The sequence below is a fragment of the Phyllostomus discolor genome, chromosome 8 (genome assembly GCF_004126475.2).
Source record: "Phyllostomus discolor isolate MPI-MPIP mPhyDis1 chromosome 8, mPhyDis1.pri.v3, whole genome shotgun sequence".
Lineage (NCBI taxonomy): Eukaryota > Metazoa > Chordata > Mammalia > Chiroptera > Phyllostomidae > Phyllostomus > Phyllostomus discolor.
In genome coordinates this window covers 26,522,528-26,536,311 of record NC_040910.2, presented here as the reverse complement: position 1 = coordinate 26,536,311, position 13,784 = coordinate 26,522,528, and the positions used below count along the sequence as shown (strand labels likewise).

Genomic DNA, 13,784 nt, shown 5'->3' with positions numbered 1-13,784 from the left:
TTTTATTGACTCTATTTATTTATCTATTGAATAAAAATATATATTATATTCTGTAAGTATAAACATTTTAAGTGCACCTAAATGTATGTAATATCTGCATTGATTCTCTGAACAAGAAAAGAATATTCACAAGTGTTTTCTCTTTTTAACATTACTCTCTCAACTCTTATTATTGCCTGAAATTTTCATTCTAGAATGCTGTTAAAAACATACATATTTATTGTTGAATTCAGTACTTATGAAAATTTGTCAATATATTTTTCTTACTGACTTGTCTATTATTCTTTCTTTATGTCCCATTCCTATCTTTCGTTCTTCTTATTTTAATGTATTTAGAAGTTTTGTATCAAGGTACAATGTACTCTGATAACATTTAGAAGCTCACGTACATCTGAAAATGCCTACATTTCTCCCTTATTTTTAAATGACTCTTTAACCGTGCATAGTATTTTAAATTTAAAGTTCTTTTCCCACTAATGTTTCTGATGAAGTGCCTGATATTAGTGTGGGGTTTTTTTGTAGGTGATCAACATTTTCTTACTGACAGATTAACAAATTTTAGGATATTCTTTTTCCTTGATAGTCTAAATTATTACTAGATACTTTTTTTCTAGATTGAGGGATCTGTCTTTCTTAGTTTAGTGAAATTTTTATTGTTTTTTTTTAAATTACAGCTTTACCATCATTTTCTTATTCTCTCTTTCTAAAACTCCTGTAATCCTCTTAAAATTTTCACTTTAAAAATTACCTAGCATCAAGCTGTGCTAATATTGTCAATGACACCAGTAATCACAAAACACAGAAAGCAGAGTTTCAGGATTGCCAACAGTATTCTTTCCTTGATGGAAATTGTGATATAAGTGACAACAGATATGAGCCTTGAGGACACTGTGCTATGTGAAATAAGCAGGTCATGAAGCAATAAATATTGAATGAGCATATTTATATGAGATACTTAGAGGAGTCACCATCATAGTGACAGAATAGTGGAATAGTAACCAGCAGCTGGGGGAGGGGTAAACAGGAAGTTATCATTTAATAGGTGGAGAGTTTTAGTTTTACAAGATGACAAATTATGGAGATGATCATGATGATAGTTCCACAGCATTAAGAATATATTTAATATAACTGATACACATAAAAATTATTCAGATGGTAAACTGTGTGTTATGTATGTTTTTCACAATAAAAATATTGAAAAAAAGGCATCAACAAAAATAGAGGAAGAAGGAAGGAAGGAATGAAGGAAGGAAGGAAGGAGAAGAAAGAAAGAAAGAAAGAAAGAAAGAAAGAAAGAAAGAAAGAAAGAAAGAAAGAAAGAAAGAAAGAAAGAAAGAAAGAGAGTAGAACCCATGTCAGTTCCAGTTAAAACCTGTTTGTAGGCCCCGATGACTAATGGTTGACATCCAGTGTAATCAGAATTGTAGGTATTGATTCCTTTTCTGCTGACGTTAGGCAGTTCTTGTTACATTAACTATTTCGTCAGATGCCAGAGGACATGACACCTCTCAGCGCACGTGTACATGGCCTGAGCACCTGTGGGCTCATACATTCATGGATTCCTACGCTAGGAAGAAACCTACCTTCATTTTTCCATCCCCTCCTTATATAGCAACAGTATTTCATTGGCGGACATATACCTGACCCAATTTTTGTCTTTATCTAACTTTCCCAAAGAGAATTTTATAACTGACTGCTCCATTTTTCTTTCTTGCTCAGTCATCTGTAGCTCACCTGCCTGACCTCAGAGCAAAGGTCTTTGGCTACAGCTTGAGTCTATAACTATTCAAATACTCTTTAGAATACTTGGGCCTAATTCCTCTTGCTTTTAATTAAACATCTTTTAGTTCTATCTGTTGTGTCAACTTGCCCTTGCTTTTTCCCATCAAAGTTTTACCCTCTGCTGGACATACAGTGGTTGATTTCCAAATATCAATATGGCTTTAAGAATGGGGACTTCCTAAGATTGGGAATTCCCACCAGTGACCAGGAAACTTACTTTTGCTCAGCTTGGAGGTAACAAGGTTCTGACTATGTAATGTTGGAGGGAAAGTGTTCCTCAAAGGCTGTAAGATCTTTGAGCAGTGAGGCAGCCTATTCGTGTATGTGGTGCATCCTACTGAATTCCCCCCACCCTTGTGCTGCTCTTAAATTACCATTTCCATTTTACGATTGAATTGGATTGTGTTGTTCTCTCTATTAAAATGCTTATTGAAATGTCTGGTCTTAGATTGATATTTGCCTACAACAGTAGGCAAAGTTTAATATCCAGTAATAAACAAGCAATGTCCTTACAAGTAGGCTAGAATTAGCAGCTATGTTAGGTAGTTCTCATATCCAAAGCTGAAGAGGTCTCAGCTGGGTAGCCTTATTCAAATTTTGCAAAAGGGTCTAGTCTGTGCACATTCTGGCTTCAGGTACCTCTAATTTAATATGAGCAGTTGGGTTCAAAGGGCCCAATGGGATTGTACATGACACCACGCTCTGGAACTATGTAATGCTTGTTTCTTCTCAAGGCCAGTTGGAACTCAGATTTCCTCCTAGTGACTTTGTGATTCAAATCCAATAGGACTCCTACATAAGGAAGATGATTTTGTGCCTATACATATTGGGGAAACAGAGTGAATCAGAGGATTCACCATGTTTAATCCTTAATAATCTACTGTTTGTCTTTAATTCCTGTTTAGCATACTGGGTAGACAGGATTTTTTAAAAGGGAGGTTGTACCTCTATTTAGTTTTTCTTGTTACTTACCACAGTCTGCAACTTTTTTGTAAGCTTGTATAACAATAACAAGATTTGTAAGCTTGTTATTGTTATCTTCCTAATTGTAAGAAAATATTGAATAAAAATTTCATGAGAACAGGGACCACATCTGACCTGTTTACTAGTATACTTCCAAAAACCCACTGTCTGACACACAGGAGAAGACTCAGAAGATGATTGGTGAACAAGTTAATGATGAATGAAACAAGTAGGGAGAAGCATGTGTAAGGCTCATCTGGGTGGCAGATTGAAAACATAATTCAGAAATTGAAAATCACATCCTATTTCTCACTAGTATCATTTTATGTCCATTATAGAACAGTGGACCACAGAGAGCTTTAGGAGTCGGACACAATCCTTGGTTGATCACATTCTAGTTTAGTGTGACTTAAATTTCAGGACCCAGCTTGTTCATCTTTAAAATAACATTATGTCTCAGACTATACTTTCAGGGATCATTCCTATAGTTTGTTAAAATAACATTAAATCTACTAGGGTTACAATAATGAGGTAAAACATTTAAACAGGTAGTATCGGGCACACAGTAAGAACTCAATAAAGATAGCTATTTCAGAACTTTCAGCATATAATATGTTTTCCTTTTTAATGTATTAGGAGGACAGATGGAGTAAATTATTACCACTCCTATATATAATACAATTATACAGCAGCTTTTAAAATCCAGCAATGTTTTAAACTTATGTTATAAGTTGCCAAAGGAATATGAACAACAAATCTTGATTATTTAGTCTTGAAATTGTCTAGTGGGATGATAGGTTAGATGGTCTCCAGTCCTTTACATCTCATTTTAGAATCAAGATTTTATTTTTCAAATAACATTTTTGTGAACATCACAGCTTATTAGAAATCAATACACCAAATAGGAAATGAAGCCAGCATTTTGAGAATGTCATGGGTATGTATGACTACTTTAGATCCAAATCCTCTTTCTTGCTAATCTGTGGAGAAACTTGAGGTGTATAAATTTTATTTGAGTTAACCTTAGCCTTCTTCTATCATGTTTTTATCATAGCTGGAAAACAAGTAGTTTAACTGGAATCTGTGTGTGTCTGCATTTTCAGGAAATGTTATTTGAGAAGGTCAGGTACCTTGTTCCTACCTATTCACTCTCTCATTAACTCTCAGAGCTGCTTGGAAGCCAAGTGTGCTAAAGGTAGCCCTTACCTGAGCCTGTGATTGTTTTTATCCCAATAAATAAGTTCTGTTTTCATTTCATTTTGTTTCTATATTAAAGGGGGTTTTAATGTCTCCATTTTAGCTAAGTAGTTATTTTTCTGTCCTTTATTTAGATTTTGAAGATGCAGATTATTTTCACACTTGGAAACGTGAAAACTGAGAGAGAATTTTGATGGGCATAGCACTAACCAAAAGTACAATAACAAATAGAGGATATGATTTCCACTCACAATTGTAAGAAAGGTGGAAGAAGGGTTGTAGTACCCTTATTTTGCTAAATTAAATTTAATTGGACTCTATAGCTTGGTGCCACCAGGGTGGTGAGAAATTCAGTTTTGTCATAACTTGAGGGACCCTTCCCTTTCCTAGGTTCCAGGACAAATTGGAAAATGGGAGAAGGAGCTGCATAATAATCTCCAGTGCATCAAGTGATTGATTTCTGTATGTGAGCCGCTCTCCCCTTCCACATAAGCATGAACACAGAATCCTGTGCCCAAATTCCAAGGCCACGGTTCCTAGAACTCTCCACCTGTCTTCCCCCACATGCCACACATTGTTCTTCTATGATCTCTTAAATCCTTTCATATTTTTCCCTGTTTTTGTGAAGAATTCCATTCTCTGCAACTCTCATAAAAATAATCAGAACTAAAGTAAACAAAACATCCATCTCCATCCTTTACCTTAAAGAAACTGTCTAGAAGTTTAGACGTTTCAGCCTTAACTTTTCTACTTACTTTAGAAACACACCCTTCCATTTATGACAATTTAATCCAAAGCCCATTATATTTGACCCTAGGGCAAGGGCATCCTTCTGTGTCTAGGCCTCACAGCCCAGCAAAACATTTCAAAAGGGGTTTGCACAAGAAAGAAAATAGTTCTCATTCTTTAAGATTATTTTATAACAGGGGGAACAAAGCATCAATTATTTATCTCTATAAATTATCTTGCCGCTAATGGTACCAGGACTGCCCGACATTAAGATATGCTCTGTAATGCATTTCAATGGAAAGGAATGTTAATGGCCCATCTGAATTAGTCTTTCGTGTATAATCTGACAGAAGTATTTTTCTAAAATTAATCATGAATTATAAGATTGTGCTAATTTATAATTAACTTTCAAAACTTCAGTTGCCAAAGTTAATTATAGTTGATGAGATTTATTTGAGGTTTCTTATTTCAGTAAGTAATGTTCATCCTGAGGTGAATGTACTTTAATAAAATGTACCCTAACTGAAACTTTTGCTTTAATGTTGCCGTCTGAAAAACATTTGGGGTTGCAGCTTTAATGCCTTCGTCCATACCCAATATAGAGTGACAAAAATCTGCCATTGATTGTACCCCAGTCAGACACTACTGCTATTTTAATGTTGGTGTGGAAGGAAGCAAACAAACAAAAACCAACTGAATCACAAAAACAAAAATCTGTCTCTTTTTGTTAGAATGTAATAAAATTTTGTTTACTTTCATTTTTAAACTAGCTATCCAGCCATGATGTATTTTTGCACAGCCACATAAAAAAAACCTAATTACCGTTACCAAAAGGAGAGTACTGAACTCGGATGTTTGTGGGCTAAAATTCTTTTATGGAACTCATTAGCAGTATCAGACACAAAAATATTTATGATGTTATAAAACTTCTGAAAACAGAGGGGCTATTCAGTGCAATTCAGGGTTTATTTGGGCTTCAAACTACTTTCATGGCCTTGAAATTCTCTCAAGTTGTATATGTAGTTGCAAATGATGTTATTCCAAGTGAATTTACTGTGTTACCAGAATTTATACAAAGTTTAGAGAATAGCTTTTGAAATGAGTACAAAGCTATAGTCATAGCAAATTATGTCTATGCGATCAAATGAATTTGAAAGTTTCTGGATTACAGTAAGCATGTTTCTGTATAAAGTCATAGAATTTTCCTTTGTTGCAATTACCCTTATTTTCATACACCTCTATCTACTCTAGTGGACATGTTTATCTCTTGACTCAGCATTACATTCTCCTTCCTCTCCATTGTTAAAAGTACCCACACATTTCATTAACTCCTACTTTTTGTGGTAGGTCCCAGACCCCAACACTGCATTCCTTATTCTCTGGACATACACGTGGATTAAAGCTGGCCATGTGACCTAGGTAAGCCAATTAGGACAAACTTTAGAACTTATCGTTGGAATGCTGCAGCCAGCTGGAGCAAACACCAGTTGCTGCAAACATAACAAGAATTAATCTTAGACTAAATTTGATCAAAGAAAATCAGAGTCATTTGGTCACCCAAATCCTACTATAACTCTGGAATTATAGTTCTATGAATCAATATATTTATTTCATTTTTCAAAGCAAAAAAAAAAAAAAGAAGCAATGCTTGGTAGATCTTGGATTTTGCAACAATGTGTACCACATTTGGGCATGATGTTCTGACACATTTGCTAATATTAACCTATAAGGCAGCCAGTTTGACCAAAGGAAACAAACTATAATGGCAGTTTCAGACTGGAGCACAAGCTGATATTTGAGTCTTCACACCAAGCAAAGCCAATGGGATTTGAAGCATGGGGCAGGGGGAAGGGGGGTGGGTGGGTGGGCAGACAGAGATGCTAACATGGAGAAAATGGCAGGTTCCAGTAAGGGAATCACAGAAGAGGTGCCTAGGCTTTGAAGTCACACCATGCTCCTCTTGTCTGGCAACTGTTTTCCATTTCAAAATTAGCTTCTGACTTTCAATGGAACCTGGTACATACTAAGTTTCTGTCCAGAGGATACCACATGATTTGACAACCTGAACTTCCCATCACCTGATCCACTGAACCATAAAAGTGTACATGCAGTGCAGCACCCACAATAAAATAGAAATGATACGCTGGACTGGGGGAGGGAAAATGTGAAGGACAGTAAAGGAGTGAGAAGGTTCACTATTCACTACAGGGCCTCTTAGTAGTCTCTTGTCCAGTAATCAGTCAAAAAAAAAACTATAAAAAGCCAAAAAACAAGAACATCAAGGACTCAGATCCCGCAGAAATGAAGGTCTGGGTCACATACACCAAACAAAATTCTAACTAAAGTGCTGATAGAAGTAATGTGGATAGGAAAGGGGTGTTTGAAGAAAGTGGTTATGATTAACCCACTTAAGTCTTTTAACCATCTATAGATTTGCAAAGTGTGTAGCTATGTTTTATGCTATTACTTTTTTCTTCATTTTGTCCCTTTTTATATTATTTGAAAAACAATAGTGGAGGAATACTTTGTCCTAGCAGCCTGCCCTTCTAAGTTTTGCTATTACCCATTGAGTGAGAGTCAAGCGTATTTTAAAAGAAGAAAATATTAACATGTGAAAAGAGAATTGTTAAAAACCATGTTGGGTATTCTGGAAAGGATCAGATGCAAGTAGGTAATTTGTTTTATTCAAAATAACTTATTGTTCAGATTTTTTCACAAATATTCTTAAATTCTTGTTCTACTTTAAAGAGACTGAAATGGGAATTATTCAAGAGATACACACTCAAGGACAGCCTCGTACCACTTCCAATGAGTGGATAATGACTGGACATTTATCACTGCAAAGTGAAACTGGGATTTTCAAAGTGTGCATATCTTCTCTTTTTTTCTTTTCTTTTTTCATGTTAACTGACTTTTGTTTGCAAGAAATAGTAGCTATCATGAAACTTCCCAGGGCTGATGATTCTCAAAAGTAACATCTAGATGAGGCCTATTGTCTTAGTATCAGAATCAGTGTCAATTGCCAATGCAACAGCTTGTGTGGCTGTGACCCACGGACCCTGAGAACCCAACATGTTGAAAAGTGAACACATAACCTCGCCTACATATCTGCTTTCCATTGCTCTCTACTTCTCACTCTGAGATGAGAAGACATTGTCGGGCACTGAGTCTTGTACCCTGGGGATTGGCTTTGTTTCTCTGTATCCTTTACCTCGTCTCGTGCAAGTTCACAAACAAGTTCTACTAAATTTCCATCCTAAATATTTTCTGAAACTAACCTTTTCTTCCTATCTGTACTATTATTCTCTTAATCCAGATTCTCATCACCCCCAACAGGAATACATCCTCTTACCTGGTCTTCCTGTATTCAATATGGTTCCACATGTATGTGTTCTCAAGATAGTCTCCCATGTATTCTATCTAAAATGGAAAACTTAAGATTTCACCCCTCTACACAGAATTCAAAAATGGTTCTCTTTTCCTATAGGATAAGCTACACATTCATTACCATGGTCTGGCTTACTACTTTTACTCCTTCACTCACACTTCCCATTGTAGAAGTATTGCACTGCTTATAATTCCTGGACCACACTTGTGCTTTTCTGGCATCACTGCATTTAAATGAAGTGTTCTGGGGTCAACAAAAATTGTGACATAGTAGGCCCAACTATATTACAAAGTTACAGTTACCAAAAGAGTATGGTATTTATATTAAAAACAGATACATAGATCTATGGAATGGAATAGAGCTCATAAATAAATCCATGTATATATGGTTAATTAATTTCCAACAAATGATCTGAGAATATACAGTGGGGGAAAAGAAAGTCTCTCTAATAAATGGATTTGGGAAATCTCACACAATATATAAAAATCAACTCAAAATGGATTAAAAACTTGAATAGAAGACATGAAACCATAACACTCCAAGAAGAAACAGAGGGTAAGCTCTTTGACATCAGTCTTGGCAATAATGTTTTTGAATCTGACATTAAAAGCAAAAATAAAAAAGTAGGCCTCCATCAAATTAAAAAGCTTTGGCACAACAAAGGAAACCATAAACAAAATGAAAAGGCAACCTATGGATTGGAGAAAATATTTGCAAATTAAATATTTGATAAGGGGTTAATATCTAAAATATAGAAGAAGTTCATCCATCAGAATAGTAAAAATAAATAAGTAACTAAATAATAACCTAATTAATGGGCAAAGAACCTGAAGACATTAAAAAAAGACATATAAGTGAACAACTGCTACATGAAAATGGGCTCAATATCACTCATCATTAAGAAAATGCAAATCAAAGCCAGAATGAGATATCACCTCTCATCTTCTAGGATGTTACTGGGATACAGTTAATTAAAATTCATAAAATCAAAGCCCTAAAATGAAAACTTCACTTATTCTTTTGGTTGTTGGATTTCATTCTAAATTAGTAAGAAAGATGTACATAAGCCTAATTTTAGACATATGTTTTGGGTCATGTAATTGATCTTACTGAATCAGCAATTTATTATTTTGCTGCACAGAAAAATAGCATCTCAATCTGAATAATCACTTATACTGATATTATTCTTTATCTTAATTGAAGAACTAAAACTCCCCAGATTGAATATACCTTTCTATTTACAGCCCTGGATAATAAAAATTTTCATGTTTTCTCTTCTATCTTTAAAATTTTCCTCTTTCTTAGCAATAGGGTTTCATGTCAGGAACCTGGGTTCTTCTGCAGAAACTGCTAATTTATCTTTTGCTGAAATGGGCATGGACTCTCCTTTTCCAAAGTGGAGCTACATCCAAGCCTTACAGGTGGCCTACATTTCCACAGTTCCAGAAGATCAACAGGAAAGGAAACCATGATCTCCATCCACATCGGTGAGACGCAATCAGTAGGAACTGACATTTACAATCTAATCTTGATAATTAAATCAGCTAACATTTGCTCTTCCAGTCATTTCAAAATTATCGCTTCCTCCCCCTCCACACACATGATAACATTCCTTCATGCAAAGCTTTTTCATTATGGAACTCTAAGTAAAACTATGCAGAATGGGTCAGCACATATAAAATCCTCAAGCATTTTAAAGCCAATTTAACAGGAAAGTTAGTATTTCCTTATTAAAACAAAGATTGAGTGAAGCAGAAAGTGAAATTTTACATATAATACTTGTGTCCGGCCTTAATGCTGAAAATTATATTTAAGCACACATACAACACAACAACTGCAACAAGCCCATCAAGTGAATGATAGGGTGAATAGTATTTTAATTGCTTTTTTTTAACTGTAATGTATCCCTTGCTTCAGAAACAATAGTTATATTTTAGATAATTACTAAAATTGAACAGCAGAGGGCAGAAAATAGCAAACTGTTTCTTAGATCACTCTTCTATTTAACTGTACTAATAGTGGCTTTGAAATTTTCAAAATAAATTTTCTTACTGATCAATTTGAGATGTATTTTTGAAACAAAAGCTTCTGAATATTTAAAATAAATTACAATATTTTAAATTTATTTTCAAGACCATTTACTTTGATCAATTTAAATTTATTACATTTATACTGAAAGTATTCTGTTTGAAAAATATAAGCTATATAAATATGACAGTGAATCTTAAAAAGTTCCATGAATTATAATAACACAATTATGCTAGTATTGCAGGAAATGTATCCAGATATATTTTGAGATGTACATATATTACTACCATGTGAAAGACACATTAATAGAATAGTATTTAAATTGCAAGTAATGCCTATTAAAAATTGTATTCCATTTTGTATATGACTTATAATTGGTTAGTAAATAGTAATATTTGCCTTGAATTCTTACATATGATTTATTAGGAAAAGTGCTCCATGATTCAGCAAATTCTTTTTTTACATAATTTGTTTCTATGCAATGCAATTCATTCAATTTTGAATTAATCTTTGCCTTAACTTTGAAATAGTTTTTGAAATGTCTTTTTTAAAAAAGAAATTTACATTGAACCCTGCTTTAAACATCATCGTTTCTACACACTTAAGTTTCTCTCTCTTTTGCTCTCACTTCTTTCATTTCAAGTTACGTGGTATAAAATCAAAGTTTTTCTGCTAAAATAAATGGAGAAAAACAGAGAATTGTTGAAAAGGTATTTTTATTTTGCTCTGAGCTGCTATTCATTCTTTTATATATATTTTGAAATCTTCATATAGGGAATCAGTTCATATCATTGTTGTGCCTTATATCTCAACTAGGTATTGAGTAGATAAGATTTGTTTAATTATTCTTTATATTTCAAATTGGATATATATTTATGTCTCTTTTACTATTTTATTCTCATTCAATTATTAAAAGGATAAATGCATTTTAATTCACATAATCCAATTCATATACTGTGAAGCATTTATTAACAAACTAAAATAATTTCTTGATGACAACATTGGGAGGTATTTTTTTTTTTACCTGTAGGGTATAAGTGTAGTAAGAGATTATAGATATTTGCATTCCCTACTTGAGGAATGCATATCAAAAAACAAAACCAGGGAAAAACATAACTTGCAATCATAGACTTGTAGGATTTTGAGAGTCATAGAGGCCATTTTGCTCATGTTTCTCATTTTTAAAATGGGGAAACTGAGGCCCAGAATGCTGAAGGGGCAAATATTCTACCATACTGTCAACAGGCGGCTACAAGGATGACAGTCATGTGACCATTGCACAGGAAAGGCAGCTTGACAGGCTGACTTTCTCAGCATTCTGAAATATTAGCAAGTTACTCATTTAGCATCATGGTCTCCGACCTCATGCCTCCCAGAAAACAGTCCCTCGTCCTCAATATTCCTTTACTTCTTTGTTTGAAACAAAAACCATTAAATTTAGTGAGCGATCTCTGAGGCTGCAGAGGGACTTGCCAGACCATGTTCCCAGCACGGGTTTGGCAAGCAGTTTCACGTGAAGTGCTAATTCCACAGGGGTTAGTCCAGTCTTCGCAGCTCCCCACTCACTCCCGTCCCACAGATTCATAATCCCTAACCTCATCTTTCTTTCCCAGTGGTCTTGAGCTTGCAGGTTCCAGCTGATGAGAATTTAGCTTCCTCTCTTTGGGCAGTGATGTTTGAAAACTTATGGCCAAAATGCGATGGAATATCCGGTTTCTAAGTGTCTGGGAAAGAGGTGGCAGCACAGAGGCCTTTCTAGACATGCCTTATCTTCCCATTTCTTTCTCCTACGAGCCTTTCCTTTTTGAAATGGGGTCTTCTGCTTTCAATGTGCATGAAGCAAGGGCTTCCATTGAACCAAGTCTACATATACATGTCTCTACCACAGGAGTCTGCAGTGAAGGCTGAGAAACATCCCTGCACGCAGCTGGCTCGGCAAGTTGGCATCACAGCCCAGGGGAACCACCCTCTAAAAGACTGAATTTCCATTTAAAGTATTTCAAAGATTCAATCTTGATCTTCTCTTATGCAGCTTTAGCCACTAAAGATAGAATTTTGACTTTTTCCTGGATCATGGCTATGTCACCTTTAGCTAAAGTTCACAATTTTGGAACACTTCTTCAATGGGTATTTGTTTGCTTATTTGCTTTTCAGCTGGGTCCGGTGAGGCAGATGGCAGCGTTTCTATATTGCTCGGTGGTATTCATAGACTCTTGAAGATAAAAAAATCAAAATTACTTTTAACGCAAAACAGCAGGACTGGTGACAGAAGGCTTCACTGCCAACAACAATTAGCAGTTCGGCTTCTTCTGCACAGCAGCCGGAAATCAGCTTTGCTGCCTTTGGTCCAGGCTGGAGCATCTCCGCGGCAGCTGCAGCAGCGGCACAAAGGTAGCCCCAGGCTGGGAACAGGGCGCTGTCCTCGGTGCTGAAAGGCGCCCGATAGCGGTGGGAGCGACAGCTCGCGAGACCCGAGGGCTCGCCGAGGGATACCCGCCGCCGGGCTCAGAGCCGCGCTTTCTCAGCGCCGTGCACGCGACTCTGCCAGGGCAGTGCGGGGTGCGGGTTTGGGGGCGGGGGAGGGGTGGACGCGCGCGCCAGCAGCCTGCTGTGAGTCGCGCACGCGCGTCCGGGACTGCCTGCCCCTCTCTGTGACTTGCGTGTATGTGTATGTGTGTGTGTGTACGCGCGCGCGCGAGAGAGGAGAGAGAGAGAGGGGAGAGAGAGAGAGAGAGGGAGAGAGAGAGAGAGAGAGAGAGAGAGAGAGAGACTCTGAGAGAGAGAGAGACTGAGAGAGGGAGAAGAGAGCGCGAGAGAGGGTGAGTGTGTGTGAGTGCATGGGAGGGTGCTGAATATTCCAAGGCACTGGGACCACAGCGGCAGCTCCGCTGAAAACTGCATCCAGCCAGTCCCCTGGACTTCAGGAGCAGGGACAGGGCGCAGGGCACCAGCAGCCACCAGCAGGACCTGGGAAATAGGAATTCTTCTGCCTCCACTTCAGGGTTGTAGCAGCTTGGTGCTAAATTGCTCTTTCAAAATGCGGAGGATCTAATTTGCTGAGGAAAACGGCCAAAGAAGGAAGAGGAGGAAAAGGGGGAAAAAGGGGGATATTTTGTGGATGCTCTACTTTTCTTGGAAATGCAAAAGATTATGCATATATCTGTCCTCCTTTCTCCTGTTTTATGGGGACTTATTTTTGGTGTCTCTTCTAACAGCATACAGATAGGTAGGTACCCTTTGTGCTCTGCTTTTGAATTCTGCTTAATTTGGTCGTAATCTTTGTTCACAGTGAACAAATTAATTCATGTCATGTAGACTTATGTCATACCTTGACTGCATTCCAGATTTAAACTGTCTAGAATATACATGTTTTTATCAGGATGAAGCGAAGGGAAAAGACGATGCTTTTGGTACAATAGAGGAAAAAATCTTTTCATTTCTGGCCCCCAGATTCTGTGAATTCTGCCTTAGCATGTTTCCGATTGCTCGGATTCTCTAGGGGTCTGAATGCAAAGCTTGTGATCAGGGGGTAAGGCGACGAATGTTTCTGGCCACCTACCTTGCCCTCAGACTCTCATGTGTGCCTCGACCCCTGGCTACCATTTGGATGTTCGAAACCCCGCTACCAGAGCCCCTTGATGCGTTTATTGAACCTATTAGCATGAATAAGAGACTTCAGGGCTGTTAGGTGCTAGCG

General features: G+C 36.8%; 1 protein-coding gene across 12 annotated transcripts in view; it reads left to right on the top strand.

The window, feature by feature from the left end:
- The first annotated feature begins 12,609 nt into the window (after positions 1 to 12,609).
- GRIA2 (glutamate ionotropic receptor AMPA type subunit 2) overlaps positions 12,610 to 13,784 on the top strand; it is a 126,931-nt gene continuing 125,756 nt past the window's right edge. For 8 of the 12 annotated variants that reach the window (XR_004904610.1, XR_004904611.1, XM_028519217.2 and 5 more), the window contains exon 1: positions 12,868 to 13,313. Coding sequence is in view for 10 of the 12 variants with exons in the window: in XM_028519217.2 (XP_028375018.1) it covers positions 13,226 to 13,313 (88 nt within the window). In the remaining 2 variants the exon portion in view is untranslated. Of the gene's footprint in view, positions 13,314 to 13,784 lie in introns of all 12 variants that reach the window. The other 4 variants (XM_028519221.2, XM_028519219.2, XM_028519222.2 and 1 more) reach the window with 4 other exon arrangements.